The sequence below is a fragment of the Calypte anna genome, chromosome 14 (genome assembly GCF_003957555.1).
Source record: "Calypte anna isolate BGI_N300 chromosome 14, bCalAnn1_v1.p, whole genome shotgun sequence".
NCBI lineage: Eukaryota > Metazoa > Chordata > Aves > Apodiformes > Trochilidae > Calypte > Calypte anna.
In genome coordinates, this window is record NC_044260.1 from 14,590,491 (window position 1) to 14,610,501 (window position 20,011).

The 20,011-nt window shown below is 59.0% G+C and overlaps 2 protein-coding genes across 6 annotated transcripts in view; one reads left to right on the top strand and one right to left on the bottom strand.

Annotated features, from left to right (window-relative positions):
* MGRN1 (mahogunin ring finger 1) overlaps window positions 1-7,571 on the bottom strand; it is a 31,649-nt gene extending 24,078 nt beyond the window's left edge. Inside the window, exons 1-3 of one of the 3 annotated variants that reach the window (XM_030459489.1) lie at window positions 7,380-7,571; window positions 2,909-3,027; window positions 1,319-1,407 (exon numbers count right to left, since the gene is read on the bottom strand). In XM_030459489.1, coding sequence (XP_030315349.1) covers window positions 1,319-1,407; window positions 2,909-3,027; window positions 7,380-7,467 — 296 coding nt within the window. In that variant the 5' untranslated portion in view covers window positions 7,468-7,571. The remainder of the gene's footprint in view (window positions 1-1,318; window positions 1,408-2,908; window positions 3,028-7,379) is intronic. The other 2 variants (XM_030459488.1, XM_030459487.1) reach the window with 2 other exon arrangements.
* Window positions 7,572-12,233: 4,662 nt separating this feature from the next.
* Window positions 12,234-19,595, top strand: UBALD1 (UBA like domain containing 1). Of its 3 annotated transcripts, none has more exons than XM_030459492.1 (3): window positions 12,234-12,536; window positions 17,721-17,780; window positions 18,496-19,595. In XM_030459492.1, the coding sequence occupies exons 1-3, from the start codon at window positions 12,429-12,431 to the stop codon at window positions 18,814-18,816; spliced, it is 489 nt and encodes a 162-aa protein (XP_030315352.1). In that variant the 5' UTR covers window positions 12,234-12,428; the 3' UTR covers window positions 18,817-19,595. The 3 variants fall into 3 exon arrangements, with proteins under 3 accessions (XP_030315352.1, XP_030315351.1, XP_030315350.1); XM_030459491.1 differs by lacking the exon at window positions 12,234-12,536 and adding an exon at window positions 13,878-13,963; XM_030459490.1 differs by lacking the exon at window positions 12,234-12,536 and adding an exon at window positions 17,059-17,644.
* The last annotated feature ends 416 nt before the right edge of the window (window positions 19,596-20,011 follow it).

Below are 20,011 nucleotides of genomic sequence, written 5' to 3' on the forward strand. Positions count from 1 at the left end.
TGGTGGTGGTGTCAGCACTGACACAGCAGCTCAGGAGCCTCTGGGAGCTGATGAGGCAGAGAAAGAAGCAACAGCACCAGGAATCAGAGAGATGCAAAGCTGGACACTGCCAGGGTGCATGGACACTGCATCTGAAACAGTCAGAGCTGCAGCTCCTCTGGGGGGACAGGACATGTAGCCACAGAGAGGAGAGTGACACAACTGGGGGTGCTGAACTCTGCCAACTCCTCCACTGTAGCAAGGCCTCTCCCAGTGAAAAAGCCACTTCCTGTCACACCTGCAAGGAGATCAGAATTCCCCTTCCACAGCAAGTGTGGGAGGAAAGCAAGACTTAATTCCTCAAGAAGTGCTTCACCCTTCTACACAACTACACAGAAGCCAGACAGCACCAAAGGTGGCTTTGCACAAGTTCTTCCCTCTTTTCCTGTTTCAGTTTTGAAACCACAGGTTTAAGTTGTTCACTTAAAAACTAAAAAAAAACCAAACCACCTTCGGTTTTCACATTTTAAAAAGTTTAAAAATAAAAAAAGATTGAAGGGTTTGTGAGGTTATGACTCAAATTACTGCCCCTTACACCAGGCTCCCACAACTACTCTGGCCCCCTGCCAGCACTGCATCCCTGTGCCCCAGAGGCAGGACTGGGAGCAGCTCCAGGATCTGGGAGCAGAGTTCTGCCTGGACATCTGCCCAGTGGCTCAGCCCAAAACAAAGCCCTGCTTGCTGGGCCTCTCTGTGCCTCAGCCATCTGCCTGGAAGAGGACAGCCACAGGGCCTTGAGTCCAGCTAGGGCTGGGTTAGAGCTCAGTGAAGAACAGGGAACAGATCCCCAGGATTGTCCTTCCCCTAGGTGTGGGATTCATGGGATTCACATGGATGCACAGCACAAGGACCAAACTTGGCAGCAGGAGAAACCTGAGGAAGTTCCACTCCAGACCCATCACTCTTCTTGGCCTCTGCCTTGCACCAGAACCAGCTGCTTTCTGGCTTCTACTTGCACAAGAATGCAGAGAGGGATCTTTCTGTAGGGTTTCTCAACCTGACTGATATCTTTTCATTCCTGCTGACCATTCCAGGGTTCTGTTCACCATCCCAGCCTGTCCTGGGAGGCAGACACATCACTGGTCCTGTCCGGGAACACGGATTGCCCAAGCTTAGGGATATGGAGCTTGGAAGCTCTGCCCACAGGGAAACACAGACACCTCTGGAGTTATCTAGGAAGAAGGATCTGGAATTTGGGTATTTCTTATCAAATACAGCTTGGCTGTGGACACCAGACCTCTGGGATGATGGAAATGCAGAGTTCAGACACGAGCAGTACCTGACGAGGCGCAGGGAATCCTTGCGGATGTTCACCAGACTCCTCAGGGTCTTCACAGGCTCGTGTGGAGCTGGAGTTACATAAGGAAACTGGAACAAAAAGACAAATAAGCCTTATTATTATACCATAGAAGGCAGCAGAATGTTACCAGGCACACAATTTACCCAAACCAAGAAACATCTGCCTTTAAGAGTGCTCACTACACCACCACGAGCAGCAGCAACAGATATTTACAGACAAATGGAGAGAATCCTGCTCTGACCCAGCAAGAGCTCACACTAACACGAGGTACTTTAAAGGGCATTTTCACAAGCTCTTTTTCTCCAGCTTTAAATCTCAGTCTAGAAACCCCTGCCTCTCACAAGCCTTTATCTTGACTAAAGGAACCACTTCCAGCTTGAGCAGAAGAACTGCAGCTCTCTCATGTGTGTTACAGCATGCAAACAGTGATCTGACTGCTAATCAGCATGCCCCAGGCCTGGATTACTGGGGGAAACTCTTTTTATCCTGAAACAATGGGGCAAATGTTCTGGAAAAGAAAGAAAAGAAGGAGACAGGGAGAGGGGGCCTCATTCCATTGGCAGTCAAGAGACCTTCTCTTACAGCTCATCCTTTGAGTAAAGGACTGTCCTGCTCCAGACTCCTGAATCTCCAGTGAGCAATGCAAAGGGAGCTGCTCACTCTGTGACCTCAGCCTGAGCACAGCTCCTGTCTGCTTGGCTTTAAAGGCTGGAGGTGGAACAGGCTGCCAGGGCTGGGAGGTGCTCAGCCTGGAGACCCAGCCCTGCTCCAAGGCACCACAGAAAGGTCCAGAAAGGAAAGGTTCCTCTGAGTGTACCCAGCAGCAGTGCCACCACATCACCAGCACCAACCACATCCCCTGCACTGGTGCAGACCCAGAGCAGAAGGAGCAGGGCCCACCAGCACACAAGTTCCCTTTGAAACAAGGAGCCAAATGCTGCTGCAGCTGAACTCCAGCACAGCTCCAGGACATGACCCATCAGTGCTGTCCCCTCAGGTCACAGACATGTGCTGGTGGAGCCACATCCAGAGCCTGAGGAAAGACTTCCCTGCCCTTCCCTGACCAACATGGGAATGCCACAGGCAGCAGAGAGCTCAGGGGGCAGCAGCTTTCCCTGCACCCAGTGCTTGGGAGCACTGCCCCACACAAGAGCTCAGCCATTCCAAAGCAAGAACTTGGCTCACACACAGAAAGCAGTTTTGCTGCTCTGTGTCCAAGTGGTTTTCTGCCTGAAGATTAATCAGAGTTGCCAGAGGATATTGCCTTTCCACAGGCAAACCAGATAGCAGGGCAGCCTCCCCTCCTGAAACCTACTTGGCCAAGGTCCCAGTGTGCTAATAACATTCTCACCCACTCCCCTCAGAAAATAAGATGAAGACACCCAGAAACACCTCCACCTTCCAACTGGGACAGAGGGTGGGAGAAGGCAGCTCGGGCTGGAAGGAGAATCCCCAGGGAGTGAGGATCTCTCAGGTGTGTGTTGCCCTCCCTCCCCTGCAAGCCCTACACACGACTTTGCAAAACAGGCAGAAAGCAAAAGGGTAAAATAGCAGCATCCAGGAACTTGCCTGAACAGGTCTGTTCCCCAGGAAGTTCAGATCCATGTTCTCCCCAAAAAGGTAGCCCTCAGGGTGAGGGGTGTCAAACTTCTCACCTCCCATAAAGAAATGACTTGCAAAGTAGTTTCCTAGAAGAAAAAATTAAAAACAAATTTTAAAAAGGGAATAAAAAAGACTTACTGAGCAATTCCCAGGGAACAGCTGGTCTGTGCAGGCTTTAATTCACAAAGAGCACAAGATACAGGAAACACTTGTTAGTTCACCCCCTCCTTGTACTACTGATGGCCACTGCCCATAGCAGAGGCAGAGGGAAACTAAAAATCCCTGGAATAAATCATTCCAGTGGGGATAAATCCACCTTAACTTGTTTTTCAAAGAAGAGACAGGAAGCAGTGAGGTGTCAGCCCTTTCCAACAGTGTTTTTAATTCTGATAACTTATTCCTCTTTTCCCCACCTCCCAGTGTGAGGTTCAGCCCCACAGACACCACTGAGCTGCTCCAAGCAGCTTCATCCCACAGCCAGGGGGGCTCCTGGTGGGCAGAGTCTGCCTTCCCTTCCTCTTCCACTCCCATATCCCAGGGCAGAAACCCCACAAAACCTTCACTGTGAGTGCCAGGGACTCCCTATGCCTTGGTGCTGAGTTTAATTAACAACCTGCCAGTTCCAAATGCAGGAATGTGGGTGTCTGGGACTGACCAGAAGTCTCAGCAGAGGTTTGTTCCTTTCACTGCAGTGCATCAGGAAATGTGGGAAGGTGACTGGGACTGCAGAGCACTGGGTTAACTGCAAAGCCACCTGAACCAACTCAGATGGACCAGAGCACCAGAAATGTGGCTTCCTCCTAGAAAGACTCCAGGAAAACACTCTCCAATATGAACTTCAGTGAGTAAAACACAGGGCTCCACCCAAGAGATGTTCCTTGAAGTTTCAGAGGTTTTTCATGTGTGTGGTGAGAGGACTGAGCCAAACGTGCAGTGGCCTCCCCAGGAGCAATGCAGAGACAGCACAGTATTTATTTTTTTTTTCAAATGAGTCATTACAAAAGCAGTAACTAAGCATCTGAGTGGTTGTGGAGACACCATGGAAGGAGTTGCAGTCCCTCCAGCTCGGAGCAAGCATGATTTACTCTGACATGGAAGGTTCTGACGAATGGCTCTTTTTTCCATGCAGGCTTTTTTTCCTTCATGCTTCAAGAAAGGCTCCTCTAACTCTGCACAGATGGCAGTGCTTGGCTACTGCTGAGCTCAGCTTCCAAGCACCCAGATGTTTTCCTTACAGAAACACCTCCTTCCCTCCAGATCCAACAACCAACTTCAGCACTTCAGGTCCAGAACCTACCTGGCTCTGAGCTGGGTTCAATATAACCCAGCAGTGAACAAGTACCAAAAGCAACTGCTTCTGCCCCCCAGCCCCCCAGCCTGGTGCCCATGAGGAGCCAGGAAAAAGGCAGGAAAAGAAGGAACCAAGGCCAAGGTGGTGGCTGGGCTGGGCTGAGCTGCTCCAGAACCACAGCAGGAGGGAGGGAGCCAAGAGCTCTGCTGAGCTGGGTGGGGCTGAGAACCAGAGGATGGACTGGGCAGAACTCACAGAACTCCTCTCCTGCTTAAAACTGCTCCTCCTCTGATTAAAATTATCATTCCCAAGGAACAAAGCACAATCCAGCTTCAGAGAGGACCAATCCTCCTCTTTTTTTCCTCCCAGATTCAGCCAGGGTGTGGAATTCTCTCTCAAGAGCCATCTCCAGGTGCTCCCTGCTCTACCCCACATGCAGCTGAGGGAGCAGAGAGGAGCTGAGGCAGGAGCTGTGGGAACCACTGGGAGCTGCTGGATGGGGACATCGTGAGACTGCAGACACCTCACTGCTACAAGCACAGCAAAGCCCAGCACTGCTCCTTGGGACTTCTCATCTTCAGCCCACTCCATGGGGCACTGATTCTCCTGCACAAAGCAGGACCTGTCCCACACAAACCCCTGCCAACTGCTGAGTGCCAGCACAGCCTCTGTAATGCAAGCAAGAGGAGCAAATAGGTCCCAGTGAAGCACATCATCAGGTGGCACCTGACAGCCCCTCAGATACAGGAGGGGAAGCACAGCAGATCCATGCCCAGAGCCATGAAGGAATAAGCAGAGCTTTTCCAAGGATTTTCAGCCACCTGTGAATGCCTCACCAGGGACTCTGGTATAAAAACCAAAGTGGATTCCACAGCAACCTGCTCAATCCACCTGCTCATTCCTGACTGAGCTAGCAACAACCACATCAAAAGCCAGCACAGCAGAGCTGACTGCTCAGCACTGTGTGCAGCCCAGCTGTGACTCAGCCAGGTGCTGACTGTCACCACCTGGGACAGCCTGCTGGAGGACCCGTGTCCCTTCCCAGGGACAGCCTGACACACTGCTGTGGATTCCCTTCATCTCAGGGGGTGTGTTTGCTCCTCATCCTTCACAACACCTCCCACAGCTGGGGGAACACCAGGCACTCACAGGCTGACAGCAGCAGGGTCAGGGCAGGAATAATGAGCAATGCTTTAGGACAGGAACTTTCTGTACCAGTTCCAGTTCACTTCCAGAGATCAAATACAGCCCTGGACACTCCTTCCCAGTCATCCCCAGTCTCAGGCACTGCACCAGTCACAGCCAAACACAGTTAGGACTGCAGGACCAGAGGGAACAGTGTCCAACGTGCCCCCTGAAGAAGGGAGGGGAGCCCTGACTGCTCTGCTGCTCAGTAACCTTCAGCCTCCACCTTAGGAGTGTTCAGGAGCTCTTCTTCTGCCTAGAACAGTGCTGAGCTTGAGCACCTCCTGCCCCTTCCTGCAGCCAACAGGACCCTTGGTAGATAAACCTGAAGAAGGTGCAGAAAGGTCTCACCTAAAGCCTGTGTGAAAGAGGCACAGGCAAGTGCAATAATTTAATAAGAATCTAATTGCATCCAAAGCCTTTACAGGAAATATTAATTCTTTTTTTTAATTAGCTGCCCAGGTTCACAGGGGAAGTCCCACACATGGGAGACTCCTTGGCAGTCTCTGGGACCACAGGGTGCTGTGCCCACACAAACCTCACAGGCACGAGGGCTCTTCACAAGCTCACTGCCTGAAACCCAAGAGCCCAGACCCCAGGAATGACAAGAGCAGAGAACCACCAGGAGGGGGATTTGAATGAAGCACTTTAATGGTACAATTAATCCAGCCCATACCTAAAATCCTGCCCTGAGTGTCAGGAGGGATGAGGTGCAGTGTCTCAGCTGTACAACTGGCAGCAGAGCCCGGGTAGCACAGCTGCAGGGCAGCTCCCACCTCCCACCCACTCCCACCCACTGGAAAAGGCCCCTGGGACACACAGAGTCCTGCTGGGACACTTGTCTTTCCTAGCAGCCCAAGACAGCAGCTCCTGCCTCCCTGAAAAAGCAGGTTACATTTTCTGAGAGAGCAAACACAACTGAAGAATTTTTCTAGGCTGTCTTCCCCTTTCCACCTCCTCCACAACATTCCTGCTGAGAGCCAACCTACACCGAGATGCAGTGACAGGAGGGCTCTGTGAGAGCTCCTGCATCCCCTGGAAATAAAAGGGGGTGACCTGACTCCCTCCATCACAGAGCCCTGAGGGTGTCAGAGCCAGGCAAGTCCCCAGACACACACAGAACCTTAGTCTTGAACAGAAAGGTTGTGCTGCACCTGTACCCCAGTATGAGGGGACCCAACCTGCTGCTTTCACCTGCCTGGAACAGCTCCAGCACTACAGAAACCTGGAGAGCCCTGGAAGTAAATGGGTACTGTAGCAGAAAAAGAACTCCTGGACTTCTCTGCTGCCTTGCTTTGAGAGAAGAATTAGCAAAACTCTTCAAACAAGTCAAACCCGGGCAAGCTGAGAAGCCGGTGTGAGCCCAGGGGAGTCACCTCAGAGGCTGCTCCTGCCTTCACCTGCGTGGTGCTGCTGACAGACCCGAGGGTTCAGCACATCCGACAAACCCAACACGGATGCAGGCACGGGCAGCTCAGCAGCTCCGGGGGAGGCCCCCTGCCACCCTGGGGACCTGGAGCAGGTTGGCACGGGGGATTTTTTCCATCCTCTGTTCCTCCAGATCCCATATTCCTGCCTCATCCCCGCACTCTGCCCTCCCTTCAGGGCAGGAGGCAAAGGGCTCCGCAGCCCCTTCCAGAGAGCAGCGACGGAGCCTTTGGCACCCCCAGCACAGAGGGCAGTGACAGAGCCACGGACACGGACAGGACAGACCCACGGCACCCCCTGAGCCCTTATACTTCAGGCAGACACCCAGCCCGCCCCACAGCCCGGGGAGACCCGCACAGCCACCGCGCAGCCACGGCCACCGCACGGCTCCGGCCCCGGGTACTCCCGCAGCCCCTTCCTGCGGGCACCCCTCGGGATCCGGCCGACCCCCGGACCGACCCCCGCCCAGCCTGGGCCACCCAAGGGCTGTGGCTGTCGCTGTCGCTGTCGCTGTCCCCGTCCCCGCGGCCTCACCGGACTTGGGCGGGTAGCGGTAGGCCGAGTTGGCCTGGATGTCGATGTCCTCCACGCCCGCGATGCGCCGGCTGAGCAGGGAGCCCATGGCGGCCGCGGGCAGGGCGGAGGGGGCCGGGCCGGGCCGGGACCGGACGGGCAGAGCGGCGGCAGCGGCGGTGAGGGCCCCGCACCCGCTCCCGCACCCACGGCGGCGGCGGCGGCGGCGCGGGGGACGCCGGGAAAGCGAGTCCGACCGCAACCGGACTACAACTCCCGACAGGCACCGCGGCGGCGCCTACCAACTGCGGGAAGGGGGGGGGAGCCGCAGGGTGCGGTGCTCTGCCGCTAGGGGGCGCTGCAGGGAGGGGCAGCGGGAGCGGGGCGGGAGGGGACCGAGGGGAGGGGGACACGGGGGGAACCGGGGGACACCGGAGGGAACTGGGGGGACACCGGGGGTACACCGGGGGTACGGGTGAGGAGCACCCAGGGATGCCCGGGCACACCCTGCCCCTGGCCGGGATACACCTGAGCAGGCACAGCCTGGGGGGAGAGTGGGATAGGAGGGGTCCCGGGACGAGGGGCTCTGGGGTCCCCTCCTGCTGGGTGCAGCTGTGGGGTCCCCAGCAGTAGGAGGACACGGAGATGTTTGAGCCAGTGCAGAGGAGGCCCTGGAGCTGCTGGGAGGGCTGGAGCAGCTCTGGAGCCAGGGGGAGAGAGTTGGGGGTGTTCATCCTGGAGAAGAGAAGGATCCAGGGAGACCTTGGAGCACCTTCCAGTGCCTGAAGGGGCTCCAGGAAAGCTGGGGAGGGACTTTGGGAGGGATGGGATGAGGGGAAATGCTTTGAAACTGGAAGAGGGCAGAGTGAGATGAGATCTGAGGAAGAAATTGTTGTGAGGTGCTGAGCCCCTGGCCCAGGTTGCTCAGAGAAGCTGTGGCTGCCCCATCCCTGGAAATGTTCAAGGTCAGGCTGGATGGGGCTTGGAGCACCCTGGGCTGTGGGACATGTCCCTGGGCATGCTGGGGTTGGGACTGGATGAGCTTTAAGGTCCCTCCCAACCTAAACCCTTCTGTCATCCTGTGAATGATGCTGAGGGTGCCCAGCGGGGCTGTTTTGCTCAGCCTGGAGAATGATTAACCTGCTGCTGGTTGTTTTGCAGGTGAGCTTCATGCAGCAGCACCATGATCACCCCCACCGAGCTCCTTCCCACTGCCTGGTGAGGACCATGGACGTGGCACTGCTCCTGCATCCCTCCAGACACAGCTGGTCCATCCAGGGAGCCCGCAGCCCCTGCAGCCCTGCTGGGGTAGCTGGGAACCTCCTGGAAAGTTTGGCCCAGGGATGTGTTTTCCAGGTTGGTTACCAGAGGTGGCTGGCTGCCAGCAGGAGGGGAAGCACCCGGGGCTGACTCTGTGTCACACATATGGGGAAATCTCTCCTGGGTTCATCCTCTTGCACGTAATCCAGGCAGGAAAGAGAACGGAGGTGCCCAAGGAGAGTGGGGAAGGGCTGGAGGCTGCCTTGCACACATGGCACAGCACCAAGGAGGATGTTGTGGAGGGAGAGGGGCACCAAAGAGCCCCCACCAACATCCCAGCACTGTGGGACAGGGTGCAGGGAGACAGAACCCGGGCCAGAGCCAAGCCTGCTGGCACAGGATGTTTTGTGACGATGAACGGGAGGAGGGTGGAATTTGCTGGCCATAAAATCAAACTGAAACACACCCCAGGGGAACAAACAAACAAAGCTCAGGGGACTGTGCTCCCAGCTGGTTAGCAGTAACTGGTGCAGCTGCTGTGGCCATCCCAGGCAGAGCTGGGGATTCTGGGCAGTGGGGAAATGGGTGCTGGAGTGAGGATGGAGCAGGACCAGACCTTGATCCGCTGCATCCCGTGGTGCAACAGAACTGGAGAGACAGGAAAGAGTCAGGGCAACAGCCACGGACTACCAGCAAACCAGGAGAGCCTTGGCAATGGTCATGCCTGGGTGCTGCCTGCTGTGTCCCCCAGGATCCTGCTGGCGCTGGGACCAATGGTGCCTCTTGCACTGCCGGTACCGGTACCGCCTGGGGAAGCAGCTGGAGGCTTTGGTTCGTGCAGAACCTCCACCAGCAGGAAGTGGTGGGGTCCCCAGGGAGGTTATTGTCATTCGAGAAGCATCCCATGCTTCTCTGGGAGCATCTCCCCCACGAGACTTAAGGGACACTCGGTGACAATAGCAGCCCAGCCGTGCCAGGGACGGGCTCAGCCCTTCCGATCCCAAGCCCAGGGGCTGGAGTGATGGAGCTGCAGGGCACCTCCTCCACCAGACCCGGCTCCTTCACCCCCACCCAACCCAGACCCAGCCTGGGGGATATCTCACCAGCAGCACGAGTGACATGAGGACAGGGACCCCACGGGTGGGGACCCCTCAGCACCACAGCCACGTCCCATGGGCCCAAGGAGCAGCAGCCCCTGCACCGTGGTGGCTGCCAGAAGCAGTGACAGCTGTAAAAACCCCAGTGGTGCCACCACAGGTGTGGGGGCTGCACCCTCACCCGTTGCCCCTGGGCTCCTGAGCCCCCTGTTTCTCCCCAGAGGGATGGGTGCCAGCTCTGGGTCCTGCTCCAGGCTGAGGGAAGCAGGAGGCCCTCCCTGACGCTCCCAAAGGGATCAAAACACTCCCACGAGGCCCAAGGGAGCCCAAAACCCCAAGTGCCATTTTGTAGAGCAAGGGTGGGCAAGCTGGGGGAGAACCAGGGTGAAAATGGGCCTGGGTCCTGCCCCTGGGACCCTGCAGAACCCCAGGGGTGGTGAGGAAGCTCCAGCTCAACCTTTTTCCTGCAGGGGAAAATCCATCCAGGAAAAGCTGAACCCAGAGCCACATTCTCCATCACAACCTGGAGAGGAGGAGCAGGAGAGAGGAAGGAACCTTCATCTGCCTCCAGCAGCTCTCAGGCTCCAGCCCATCCGCATGCTGTCACCCCAAGACATGTCACTGTGTCCCTGTCCCAGCTGGTACCCACTGCATCACCCCTTCCCGCACAGCCCAGGTGAGGAAGGGGAGCTGTGGGGCAGCACACACCTCACACACGTTTCTCCAGCTCCAGACCCTGCAGGAGCCTCCTTGGCGAGGCCGCCAGAGGAGCAGGGCCCTGTAAACACGAGGTGTTTGCCTGCAAACCTCCCGCTCAGCAGAGCAGCTCAGCCAAAGTCCAGCTGCTCAGGGGTTTATTACCCCCTAGCTCTGCCTGTTGTCCCCTCCTGGGTGTTGTCACCCGCTCTGTTTGCCCTGCACTTGTGGATCAAGGCTGGGGAGCCCTGGAGCCTGCAGGCAGAGCTGTTCCTCACCAGGAGTGCCAAGCCCATGCACTTTGCCTGCCTGAACACTGCTCCAAAGGGCTCAGGATCCTTCCCAAAAGTGCTGCTGGGCCAGATCCAGCCCTTCCCCCTTTGAAAATCAGGCTGCAAGGATTCAAGAAAAGTTTGGGTCTCTCTCTGACTGAAATAAGAGTTCAGGAAGTTTGTTTTCTGAGCTTTATTTACACCTGGCTGGCTACAGGCTTCTCACTCTTCCCTCCTGGGGTCACTTCTGGTGAAAGGAGCAGCCACCCCTTGACCCATCCTACAGCCACCGTCTCACTGATTTGGGCAGGGACACACAAAAAGGGGGGGCAGGAGGAGGAACCCCCTTGAGCCTGGCATCATCCAAGGCCTGGAGCACTTTACCAGCTGGGAAGGAGCTGTGTGAGGTGCTTACCAGCCCCAGCAAACCCCTCGGGTCCCTCCCCAGCCAGGACAAGCCCTGACACAAACCTCAGGACGGGCCCCAAAACCGCTCAGGAAAAGCTGGAGGAAACCTGGAGCCTCCCGATTCCCGGGGTCTCCCCAATTCCCGGAGCCTCCCCAGTTCCCGGGGTCTCCCCAATTACCGGGGTCTCCCTGATTCCCGGGGTCTCCCCGATTCCCGCACACCAAGCACTCCCCTGCCTTTCCCCTCACTTTATTCCCTCCTGTCCCTGCTTACCGGCTCCCGGTACTCAGCAACCCTGCTGGGCCCGGCTGCTGCTCAGAGGAGCCGTTCACACATCCCCCTCCCGCACCATCCAGAACGTTCCCCCTCGCCCGCCATGCGGGGATCGTTCCCCCCCTCAGCCCTGCCAGGGAGCCCCGGGACCGGGAGCGGCTGCTCCGACCCCCCCCGTCCCTCCATCGGTTGGGAGCCTCCGACAGGCCCGGGCCCCGCACCCCCCTCCCGGTTCACTCCCGCACCCTCTCCCGGTTCACTCCCGCACCCCCTCCCGGTTCTCTCCCGCACCCCATCCCGGTTAAACCCGCACCCCCTCCCGGTTCACTCCCGCACCCCATTCCGGGTCACTCCCGCACCCCATCCTGGTTCTCTCCCGCACCCCCTCCCGGTTCTCTCCCGCACCCCCTCCCGGTTCACTCCCGCACCCCATCCTGGTTCTCTCCCGCACCCCCATCCCGGTTCTCTCCCGCACCCCCTCCCCGTTCACTCCCGCACCCCCTCCCCGTTCACTCCCGCACCCCCTCCCGGTTCAGCCCCGCCCCCAGGGCACCGCCCGCCCCCGCCCCGCGCGCCGCTCCCCGCACGTCAACAGGAAACCGCACGCGGCCGCCTGTAAACACCGCCCGCGCCCCCCCCCGCGCTCCCTCCCGCACACGTGACCGCCCCGCCCCGGGCCCGTCCCGCCCCCGCCTCCCGCCGATTGGTGGCCGCGGCGTTGTTGACCATATACGGTCAGGTACGGACGGGGCTGCGGGCGGCGGTTGGCGGGGCTGCCGTGTCACTCACGCGGCGCCCGCTCCCCGCAAACAAAGCGGGGGCTGCCGGGAGTCGTAGTCCGTGCGGGGCGGAGGCGCGGCGGCGGCGGTGCGGGAGGGAACTACATCTCCCGGCGGGTCCCCGCGTCCCGGCCCTCCCCTGGCGGCCGTCGGCGGGGCTCGCCGGGCGCCGTGAGTCAGTGCCCAGTAAACATTGGCGTGAGCCGCGCCGGCTCCGCCATGGTGGCGGCGCCGTGAGGGGCGGGCTGGGCGCGGCGGGGCGGCGGGGGCCGGCGGCCGGGGCCATGGACGAGCTTAAGCACCAGGTGATGATCAACCAGTTCGTGCTGGCGGCCGGCTGCGCCGCGGACCAGGCCAAGCAGCTGCTGCAGGCGGCACACTGGCAGTTCGAGGTGAGGCCGCCGCCCCCGGTACCGGTTACCGGGCCCCGGCTCCGCCGAGCGCTGGGGGCGGGGGAGGTTGGGGCAGCGTGCGGCGGGGCCGGGTCTCGGTGCGCTCGTCTGGGCCCGATGCGGGGGAGCCGCGGTGCGGGCAGAGCCAGGGCCCGCCGGGCCCACCGCCGAACCCTCTCCCGGCCTTCTCGCGTGGCCGTGGGCTGGAAAACCCCACCCCAGCCTTCCCCCAGCCCTGCCTCGGCGAGTTGAGTCCTCGGGCAGCCGTGGGAGAGGAGACTTTGTAGGTCAAAGCGTTCCTTGTGCTCTTGCTGGCGGGCAGGATACTCCGCCACATCGAGGGGGCTTAATGTCACGCGTGGGGATGGGGTGCGGACGGGGGCTCCCCCGCAGCCTTTCTGGGTGCTGTGCTCCTCGGGCACGGGCAGCCCGGGGGGAGCGCGGCAGCTGCAGCGAGCAGAGCTTCTTCGAAAGAGGATTTTTTTTCCTCCCCCCTCCTCTTCCCTTTTTTTCCCGCAGCCCCAGCAGCTCCCTGGGCTGGAGCTGATGGGATTGACGCTAATGGCACCTTCCTAATTGAAGTGTCTGTTCTGGGATGCGGGAGGAGGAGGTCTGAGTCAGGCTGGAGAGCAGGAGGTTCGGTTCGGATCCATCCCGGTGGCTGGGCCACCTCTCCCCGCAGCCCGGCTGGGTGTGAGCTCCTCGGGCAGCCCTCCCGGCCCGGCTCCGGGGCTTGTCCTCTAACGGGGATGGACGGACCGGGCACGGGGACAGTTTGCTGTCGCCACGGGATTTCTGGATGCTAAATCGGAGGCCAGGAGTGGCTGGAAACCGAGCCGTGCGTGGGTGTTGCGGGGCTGTGCGGGAAGCGCAGCCGGCGTTCTCCTCCCGCTCCGGACCTTGGCCGGGAGCAGCCTGGGATGAGCGGGATGAGCTGGATGTGTAACGTGCTCAGGGTTTTGTTTACTAATAGGGTTTGAGTGTCCCTCTGGGACGGGCGGGAGCCGCTCCCACCACCTCCACGCGTGTCGCCAAAGAGCTGGGAGAGGATGACCGGGAAAAAAAAAAAAGAAAAAAAAGTTTTAAGTGTCTTTTGACGAGGTGTTTTTGCAGAACTTTTGCCACCGTTTGGCGGTTGCACAAGCACAGACAGCCGTGTCCTGCCGGCTGGGCTCTCCCTCACATGACTGGGAGGAAGCGGGGCTGTAAACAAAGCGGGATGAGCAGTTCCCATCTTCCACTCACTCGGTGCAGCGGTCAGATAATTCCCTTTGCAAAATGGCCGCTGGGCACGGCTTCCTCGGGGAGTCATGCTGGGGAGGTGTCTCCTGACTCCAGCGTGCTCTCACCTCCCCGAGCCTGCCATGGGGAGAGGATTTGTCATTCTGGTGCAGTGTCTGCAGCCGGTGTCCAGTGGGGGAGTTCAGGCAAGCTCGGTGGTAACTGGCACTGCCTCCTCTCGAAGGCTTCTGGGGTTCCCAGTGCTGCTCTGGGAGGTGGTGTGGGTCGGGGGGACCTTGGGAACATTGCTCCTGCCTCGGGAGACCCCCGTGGGGAGAGCAGGTCTGCACAGTGCCAGGTGACAGGAGAGCAGGAGCTGTGTGTCCCAGCTCTGTCCTGGCCTCCACCCCACCCACCCGGGACCTTTCCTGCGTTTGTCACAGCCAAGGGGGGAGCAGAACCCTGGGGGTTGGGTCACGGGCAGGAGGAGAGGGGGGCTGCTGTGAAACACAGTGCTTCAGGGCTGGGGGTAAGCTGATGGTCTGGGACCTCTGTCTTGGGCTGGTGTGGCTGGTGGGAGAGAACACAGTGGAGGCTGCAGAAGGGGTTTGCTGGGCACGGTTTCCTGCTGGCTCTGGCAGACCTGGAGTTTGTCCGAAGGAAGGAACCCAATCCAGGAGATCGAGCAGGGCAGGAGGTCAGGGAGCTGCTGGGGGTACATCTGCCCTGGGTGCAGCAGGAGCTGATCAGAGGCTGTACCCTACCAAGGGGCTTGACAAGAGCTCGTGGTTAGCCTGTGGATCACCTCTCCCACTCGCCAGGACTCCACGGGTGTTTCAGGGCACACCCGGTGTGGTTTGCAGCCCTGGCAGCACCGTGAGCTGTGCTGTGCTCCCTGCAGCTGGAGCAGTGCCCTGGCTGGTGGGAGCAGGAGGTTTGCAGGCCTAAGAAGAGACTTGGAGTGACTCTGTGTGAGGGCTGGCACTCAGCCTCGGGGGCTGCAGGTGCTGACTGTTCAGGAGAAGCCAGGGAAGGCAGCAGGTACCTGCACCATGGCTGGGACTCAGCAGGCTGCCAGGGAGAGTTTGCAGAGCCTCATGTTGTGCAGTGGATCAGTCTCCTTCCCCAGTAGAAGAGTATTAATTGGCTTTGTTACATGCTGGTTGCCTCTAGGGCTGCTTGGGAAGGATAAGAAGATATCAGCCTTAAAAATACCACCTATTCCTTTCTTTTTCCTGGTGGTCAGTGTCGTGTCTGTGTTCAGTGTGGTGAGGTTGTGTGTGGGGAACCAGAGGAGGAACAGATGTTGGGCTGTGTTCATGGCTGACTTTTCCTCTGCTGATTTATTTGTGTTTTATTGAGTCCTTTTTGTGGCTCAAGGGCAGGGTGCACCCCCTGGGTTGCTCTGGCACCAGGGCTGGCAGCACCCATAGCTGGGACCTGGTTCAGGAGCTGCTTGGGCAGTGAGAGGCAGGGACTCCAGCAGCACCCAGGGTCCCATCAGAGCTGGGTGTCCTGCTCCTCCAGCTGAGTTTCTGCGTTCTCACATTCACCTCTTCTCCCTGCAGCCACCTTCCCTCTGCTTTGGCCATCACAGGGGCTTCTTGGCACCCTGGTTTGAGCTCTGTGTGACCCAGGGGCTGAGATGCTGGACATGGTGCTCTGCTCTGTTCCCACTCACACCAGGGTGGCAAAGACAGCAGGGCCTTTGGTCCAGGGTGCTGCTGCTGCTCAGGCTCCTGATCACTCAGAGGAGCCTTAGCTGGCTTTGCTGTGGCACTGGTTGCCCTCCAGTGCTGCTGGCTGGAAACCAGGTGGCATCAGCAGCTTTCGGTACATGTGTGTCCCTGGATGCCACCCAGGATGAGGGAGCACTGGCCTCTGGGTTGGGGCACCTCTGGGAGGTGGCAGCTGTCCCCTGCAGCTGGAGGGACAGAAGCTGTGGGCACTGTGGGCAGAGGGGCTGTTTCTGCCACCTTTGGGAAGGGGCAGATGGAGGGGAGGAGATGCAGTATCTTAGCCAGAGGGGCCTGCAGCAGTGCAGTGCTTCCTCCAGCCAGGTCACAGCTCCTGTCCCAGCCCTAGCAGGGCTTGGTGGCAGCTCAGGAGGACAGCGGGGACCTTCTCACCCCCTGTCTGCCTGTGGCAGCTACGGGGCTGCTAGGAGCATGGGGCAGATTTAATCAGTGTACAGCCTGTGCCCACACCTCACCTCTCTGCCTCCCCTTTGCTGTTCCCCCCTTTCTTATCACAGTCTGCCTGAGCCAGTGTGTGTGTGTGTGTGTTCGTTCCTGTGGACATCAGACTGTACCCAGGACAACAGTGGTGGGGGTGTTGCTGCCTCAGAACTGCCCATGTATCCATCAGCTGTTTGCTTGACATGTGTCAGCCTGTTCAGAGGGAATCTCCAGGCCAGCAGCCCCTCATCCTGCTGCCTGCCCCTCAGGGAGATCCCAGGGGTCCTGGCAGGCTGGCTGGGCACAGGCTGCAGGTGCTGGGTTATTGAACACAGCCAGAGAAATGCAGATTGTTGGGAAAGGCCTGGCTGTTGCCAGCCTGGGTATTGCCAGGCTGCACAGCAACATTTGCTCCCCCCACCCATGCCTGGGAGGTTTTGTGCAGATAGTGCTCCCGGCTGCCACCTGCTCTTGCTGATAGTTTACCCCTTTTTGCCAGGAAACCATAAACCCCCCTGGCAAGCATCCGGCACCAGCTCCCCAGGGCTATCAGTGCTGCCTTTCCAGGGCCTGCCAGCTCGGGGGGTTTTGAGGCAGAAGAGCAGTGAGCTGAGCTGGGCTGTGCATCCCATTCCTGGGTGTGACACGGGAGTGCGTGGCCGTGGGCACCGGGATGAGGGGCGTGTGTGGTGGTGGGGTTGTGGGTGCTGCAGGCACATAGGGTAGGGTACAGCCTGCCTCTGCTTTTTACAGGGTTTTCTGGGTTTGTTTTTTTTTTTTTTTGTTAGGGTTTTTTTTTTGTGGTTTTTTTTTGTTGTTGCTGTTGTTTTGGTTTGTTTTGTTTGGTTTTTTTTAAACCAGATTGGGTAACCCCAAGGAAGGGAGCAAAGTCTCAGTGGTGCCATGACCCTGTGCCTCACTCCTGGCTTGCAGAGCTGCAGACCTGGCTACCCCTGTGCTGGGGGCTGAGTTGATCCCGGGGCTTTCCTCTAACCAGAGCTGAATCCAAACCAATTCTCTAACATTTTAATCAAGTCTGAATTAAGACATTGTTATCTAGGCCTAGCTCAGCATTCACCTTCATCAATTGTGTGTGCACCCTCTGCTCCTTCCAGTCCCGGGCTGGTTGTGCTCCTGGCCAGCCTGTGCCCCCCCCTTCCTTCCCTGCAGCCCCTCCTTGTCCTCTCACATGCCTGTGGCATGTGACATATTTACCAGATTGTTACTGGTCTGAGCTGGAAGCCAACCAAAACCATGTCAGTCATAACCCTGCCCTGCCTGTGCCAGGATCAGAAGTGCTCTGGTGTGTGGGGTGGGTTACCTGCTGTAGCTCCCAGCCTGAATGTGGTGGTGTTGATCTTGTCCTGTTAAGGACGTGCATCAAACTGGTTCCTGCTGGGCTTCCCCTGCCGGGTTTGGATTTGTTTTCTCTCCTCTCCCTGCACGCAGAGGTTGTGGAGCACTGCTGTGAGTTGTGAAATGCCTGCTGGGGTCAGCTCCAGTGGCTGCTTCTCAGGAGTGAGCACAGTGATCCCAAATCCGTGGGATCCTTGGTGCAGGCAGGCGTGGGTCCCTGCTTGGGACAGGCAGGCAGCTGTGTGCACTGCTCTCCACGCAGGCAGGGAGGCTACAGGCACAATCCAGTCCCCCCGGAATGTTTCTGATCATCTTGGGGTCTTGCAGAGTTCTGTCCTTGCACACAGGGATGAAGTGAGTGCCCAGTTTGCATGCAGCTTGTAACGTCATTTTCCTTTCCTTTCTTTTTATTTTTATATTTTTTCCCCAGACTGCTCTCAGTGCTTTTTTCCAAGAAACAAACATCCCCTACAGCCACCACCATCAGATGGTAAGTGCTTTTCTACCTCTCCAGCATTCACCCAGGGCACAGCACCAGCTGGTGGGCGCTTGAGGCTGTTGCTGGTGCCCAGCTTGCTGCTTCACAGCTCCAGGGGGGTCATGCTGGGAGCTGCCTGAGCTGCCTGCCAAGGGAGGTTTTCCTTGGGAATGGCTGGGGTCCCACAGCTTGTCCCATGCACAGCCCCAGGGGGGCAGAGAGAGGCAGGGGGGGCCTGGGGCACGGGGCTGTGTTAAGGATGTGTGCAGATACGGGCACGCTGCCCGGCCACACGCGACAGCCCTCGTGTGCCTGCTGCAGACACACGGACAGAAAAAACCTGGAGCCTGGTGGGAGTGTGCCTCATGGCAGCTGTGTGTGTCCATGTGTGTGTATGTCTGTGTGCGTGTGTCCATGTGTGTGTGCATGTATCTGCCCGTGTGCGTGTCTGTGTGCGTGTCCGTGTGCATGTGTGCCGATATGTTGTGTGTGTGCATGCGTGTGTCCATGTGCATGTGTCTGTGTGCCTCTGTGTGTCCATATGTCCATGTGTGTCCGTGTCTGTGTCCACACGTGTCCATACATGTCTGTGTGCATGTCCATGCTTGTGTGTTCATGTGTGTGCCTGTTTGTGTCTGTGTGTATCCATATGTCCGTGTGTGTATCCATGTATGGACACACCGTGGAGCCCCCCGGTCCCTCCTGACCCCGTGTCTCCCTCCCACAGATGTGCACTCCCGCCAACACGCCGGCCACGCCACCCAACTTCCCTGACGCCCTCACCATGTTCTCCCGCCTCAAGGCCTCCGAGAGCTTCAACAGCAGCAGCCCCGTGGCCTCCATGGCGACTTCCCCGCCGCCCCCGGCCCCGCCGCTGCCCCCGCACGGGGCCTTCAACCCCTCCTGGCCCGCGGCCTCTCCCCCCGGCCAGCAGCAGAGCGTGTGGACTCCGGCCCCTCCAGCACAGCCCTCGGGCTGGCCAGGCGCCGTCTCCCAGCAGGCCACGGCAGAACAGAAGGCCAACGTCACCATGGAGGCAGAGAGATGAGGCCGCGGCCCACAGCCAACGCGGCGGGGACCCCTGCGTATAAATATATATAAATATATATATATACATCCCCCGCCCCCGGAGAGGAGAGGAGAGGAACTCTGCTGCCAGGGCGTCTGGCTGAGACACACATGAGCAAATAGCTGCCTTGCATGGGTTTGGTTTGAAGTAGTTTTTACTTGTCCTCCAGCTGAACGGAGCTCCCCAGGGACAGTGGAGCCTGCGAGGGACGCGGGACCGACGCTGGCCTCTGCCTGGGACCCCGGGGCTGCCGGGCTCTCGGGGAGCCAGCACCCCCTCCTCTCTTGGGACGCCGGAGTTTGCATGCGAGTGACATTTAGGGAGGAGGTCCCTTCCTCCCTGTCCCCTGGGCCGCCCCGACAGGCAGAGTGGGATGTACCCGAGCGTTTCCCCCTCTCCCACAGCCCCACTCGACCGGGTGGGGGGCAGACACCCCACGCAGCTTGTTTTTGGTGAGGGAGGGAGCCGGGGCTGTTCCTGCTGGGCTGCAGCCTCCACCCCGCATGCGCCGTGCTCGCTGGTGAGCAGGGCTGGGGGATGGCTCCCGGGCCCCTCGCCCACCTGGGGATGGGCAGCAGGGCTGGCTCACCCTCCCCTCCCCACCTGGGATGGGGTTTGCCCCGGGGCAGTTTGCATGACACAGTGTAACCCTAGAGACTGGGATTGTTTTTAACCCCTCTGTTCTTTTCTCCCGGCGGCTGGAAGTCTCTCCGGACGCGCCGCAGCCGCTTGCAATACACGCTCTGCTTTGAACCCGGTGTCCTTGCTTCCTGTGCAGCAGTGACGGGACACGGGGAGGCTGTCCCCTGCCTGGGGTGTTCCAGGATCCTCACTGTGCATCCCGTGCCTCTCAGCTGGGGCTGGCCACCTCTGTGCTGTGTGTCTGCTGCTTCAAGGGCCCTGTCCCTGCCGTGTGGTGACTGCCAGCAGCCTCTGACCAGGCTCATGCCAGGGCTCAGCCCCAGCAGAAGCCAATCTGTCTCCAGCTGCTGCCTCCCAACATCATCTGTGGGTGTGAGACCCCACCCCGAGCAGGGATGGGCTGATGGCAGGGCTGTGGGGACACCGTCTGTGACACCTGCTGGTCCTGGGTGTCTGGCTGTCACCTGGCCCCATCCCCTCCTCACCTGGTGACAGGTCCCGTGGGGGTCACCGTCCCCAGGAGGCGGTGTCC

Bases quoted from the DNA above. Each gene is read 5' to 3' on its own strand.
- UBALD1 (XM_030459490.1), top strand. From the start codon at position 17,414: ATGCCTGCTGGGGTCAGCTCCAGTGGCTGCTTCTCAGGAGTGAGCACA. The intron at 17,645-17,720 runs GTGAGTGCCCAG...TTTTTTCCCCAG, and splicing joins TCCTTGCACACAGGGATGAA to ACTGCTCTCAGTGCTTTTTT. The intron at 17,781-18,495 runs GTAAGTGCTTTT...TCCCTCCCACAG, and splicing joins ACAGCCACCACCATCAGATG to ATGTGCACTCCCGCCAACAC.